Source organism: Rosa chinensis, chromosome 5 (assembly GCF_002994745.2).
Source record: "Rosa chinensis cultivar Old Blush chromosome 5, RchiOBHm-V2, whole genome shotgun sequence".
Classification (NCBI taxonomy): domain Eukaryota; kingdom Viridiplantae; phylum Streptophyta; class Magnoliopsida; order Rosales; family Rosaceae; genus Rosa; species Rosa chinensis.
This window is the reverse complement of record NC_037092.1, coordinates 16,908,127-16,911,506: the sequence shown is the minus strand read 5'-3', so window position 1 is coordinate 16,911,506 and position 3,380 is coordinate 16,908,127. Positions and strand designations below refer to the sequence as shown.

The 3,380-nt window shown below is 41.6% G+C and overlaps 1 protein-coding gene across 1 annotated transcript; it reads left to right on the top strand.

Annotated features, from left to right (window-relative positions):
• LOC112202321 (receptor-like protein EIX2) lies at window positions 1-3,015 on the top strand. Its single transcript, XM_024343275.2, has one exon. The coding sequence runs from the start codon at window positions 1-3 to the stop codon at window positions 3,013-3,015; it is 3,015 nt and encodes a 1,004-aa protein (XP_024199043.1).
• Window positions 3,016-3,380: the final 365 nt, after the last annotated feature.

The window sequence follows — 3,380 nt, the reverse complement described above, 5'->3', positions numbered from 1 at the left end:
ATGGATAGCTTCTGTCCAAACCTATTCAAGCCTACCAGCTATCGCTTCCTCGTCAAAAATGTTGCTCACTACTTGCTCTTTGTTATTCTGGCATCTTCATATCTGCACACTACTAAACTGTGTTTGGGAGATGGACTTCCGAGTGGTGTGAGATCATCATCATGCATCGAGGAAGAGAGACGAGCGCTTCTCACCTTCAAAGGAGATGTTACTGATCATTCCGGTAGGCTTTCTTCTTGGGTGGGTCAGGATTGCTGCCGATGGAAAGGGATTTCGTGCAACAACCGTACTGGTCATGTTGCAAGGATGGACCTCCGAAACCTGAATTATGATGGCTTCTACAGGGAGGCTGCTTTGGGGGGTAAGATTAATCCTTCTTTGCTTATCTTTAAGAACTTACGTTACCTTGATCTAAGCGGAAACGATTTTCAAGGATGTCGAATTCCTAACTTCTTTGGGAAGCTTCAAAGTTTGAGGTATCTCAATCTCTCATATAATTCATTTGTGGGAGAGATTCCCCCAGCTCTTGGTAACCTCTCAAACTTGAACTATCTTGACCTCAATTCTGTTTATCGCGGTCTTTCTTCCAAAAACTTGAATTGGCTTTCTCATCTCTCTTCCCTAAAGTACCTCAATCTTGGAGGTGTGGACCTTAGCAGCACAGGAGTAAGTTGGCTACATGATGTCAACATGCTTCCTTCACTCTTAGAGTTGCATTTGTCTTTTTGCGAAATTCAAAACCTTCCACACTACTCCCAGCTTCCGTCAGTGAACTTCACATCCCGCCTATTGGTTCTTGATATATCAGGGAATAATATTAATTCTTCATTTCCCAGCTGGTTTTTTAATCTTACCAACCTCAAAAGACTTGATGCATCTTTCAATTTGTTCGGGTCCTTCCCTGTTGAATTTGCAAACCTCAAGTCTTTGGAAGACCTTGATTTCAGTGGAAGTTCTCTCGGGGATATTAGATCTTTCGGTCAAATTCCCAAAGTCATTGGTACTTTGTGCAGCCTAAGGATATTAGATCTTTCGTCGAACTTATTCAATGGTAGTTTGGAAAATGTTTTGAATGGTTTCTCAAATGGTACAAGTTATAGATTAGGACTGCTAGAAAATCTGAAGGAACTTGACCTCAGTGGGAACCAATTTTCTGGTTCAATTCCACAGTCTATTAGTAATTTATCATCCTTGGAAAAACTAGACATCTCGGATAATAATTTCAATGGGTCCATTCCTGAAAGTTTGGGACAGCTCTCTCAGCTAGTTCACCTCGATCTATCTGATAATTCGTTGGAAGGCAATCTAAATGAAGCCCATTTCCGAACTCTCACAAAGTTGGAGTCTTTTGCAGTCTGTAGCCAATACGAGCCCGTGACTGGGTGCCTCATTTTTAACATGGCTCATGACTGGGTTCCTCCTTTCCAACTTAATTCAATCGACATTGCCGGATGCAGAGTAGGTCCTGCCTTTGGGGTATGGCTTCAGTCTCAAACTGAATTAACGGAAGTCACGCTTTGTAATACTTCAATCTCAGATTTCATACCAGAGGAATGGTTCTTGAAGATATCTTTCCAACTCACATCGCTGGATTTATCTAACAACCAAATTCGTGGAAAGCTTCCATTTCACATGTACTCCCCGTCTTTGAGGTACATAGATTTGAGTCATAATCAATTTGAGGGCCCTCTCCCACATTGGTCTAGTGATGCTGCCAAATATCTCGCTCTTGAAAGCAATTTATTTTCCGGGCCAATTCTCTCAAATTATGATCAATTGTTGCCTAACTTGGTAGGATTGTATCTATCTGACAATCCTCTGAATGGTAGTATACCACCCTCTGTGTGCAACCTGTCAAGTTTGGAGACCCTTACGTTAAGAAGCAATCACTTGTCCGGAGAATTCCCTCAAGGATGGAGTCTTTGGCCAAATATAGAAACTGTAGATGTCTCAGACAACAATTTGTCTGGCAATTTCACCAGTTCAATGGGTGTTCCAAGCTCACTAAGGGTATTGGATCTGAGCAAAAACAATTTCGGGGGTCAAATTCCTTCTTCTCTATTCCAAAACTGCAGCGGGTTGGTGAGTATTGATCTTGGAGGCAATAGATTTACTGGAAGCATACCTTTACAGACAAGACCAAATGTATCATATGATTTTTATATGCTAAGATTGCGATCCAACTCTTTAAGCGGACATATCCCCCATCAACTGTGCTCTCTTCCATCTATTCATATCATAGACCTTGCCCACAACAAATTTTCAGGGACCATTCCCAAGTGTTTGTATAATCTGACTTCTTTGGCCGACGTTGATGACCTTTTTATGTACAGCGAAGAACACGAATTCACATATCATGAGACGGCCAGCTTGACATTGAAGGGACAAGAACTCGCATATAACACCACTCTGGATTTGGTGAAAATCATTGATTTCTCATCAAACAACTTAGAAGGTGAAATCCCTGACGAAGTAAGCAGCCTCATTGCATTGGGCACGTTGAATTTGTCAAGAAATCAAATAACTGGAAACATTCCCTCAAAGATTGGAAACTTGCAGCAGCTGGAAACTCTTGATCTCTCACACAATCACCTCTCCGGACAGATTCCTCAAAGTTTCTCTTCACTAACCTCTCTGTCTCACTTGAACTTGTCTTTCAACAACTTGTCCGGAAGAATTCCTTCAGGCAACCAACTTCAAACACTCACTGATTCATCCATTTACGAAGGCAATCCATCCTTGTGTGGGGTCCCTCTTTCAACTGTCTGCCCGGGAGATGGCGCAGCTGACCCTGACGATGGTGATCATAATGATGATGATGTTGATGAGAATGGGAAGTTTGGTATCGTTGTTAGCGCTGTCCTCGGCTTCATCATAGGCTTCTGGAGTGTCTGTGGCACATTGGTTATGAAGAAATCATGGAGGTATGCCTATTTTCGATTCTTTGATAACATAAAGGAGAAGGCAGCATTACCAATTGCATTGAGAGTGGCTCGTTGGCAAAGGAGGACTTGATTGGAAAAGGAAAACTAAAGAATAAAATGCACTGAAGGTGGTCTATATGGGGGCCTTTGTAGCTTTCTAGACTGGGTACGTTGTTTCTCTTTTGGTTCAGGTGCTCTCCATGTGACTGCCCTTTGGAGCTGTTTGTGGCGGCCAGTATTGTTTGGTTTGCTGTGTTCTCTTTATTGTTGTAAGCCATATAAGTGTTTAAAAGTGTCATGTAATCAATAATTAAGCATGTATCATGTGTCAAATTATTCAAGCAACTTTGATGCTAAATAATACCTTGCTGGAAGTGTGTATCCACGTTCGATGCATTTGAAACTTGTAAAAGGACTTGGAATAATATCAATTGATTTCAGTATTTAATTCCGGTG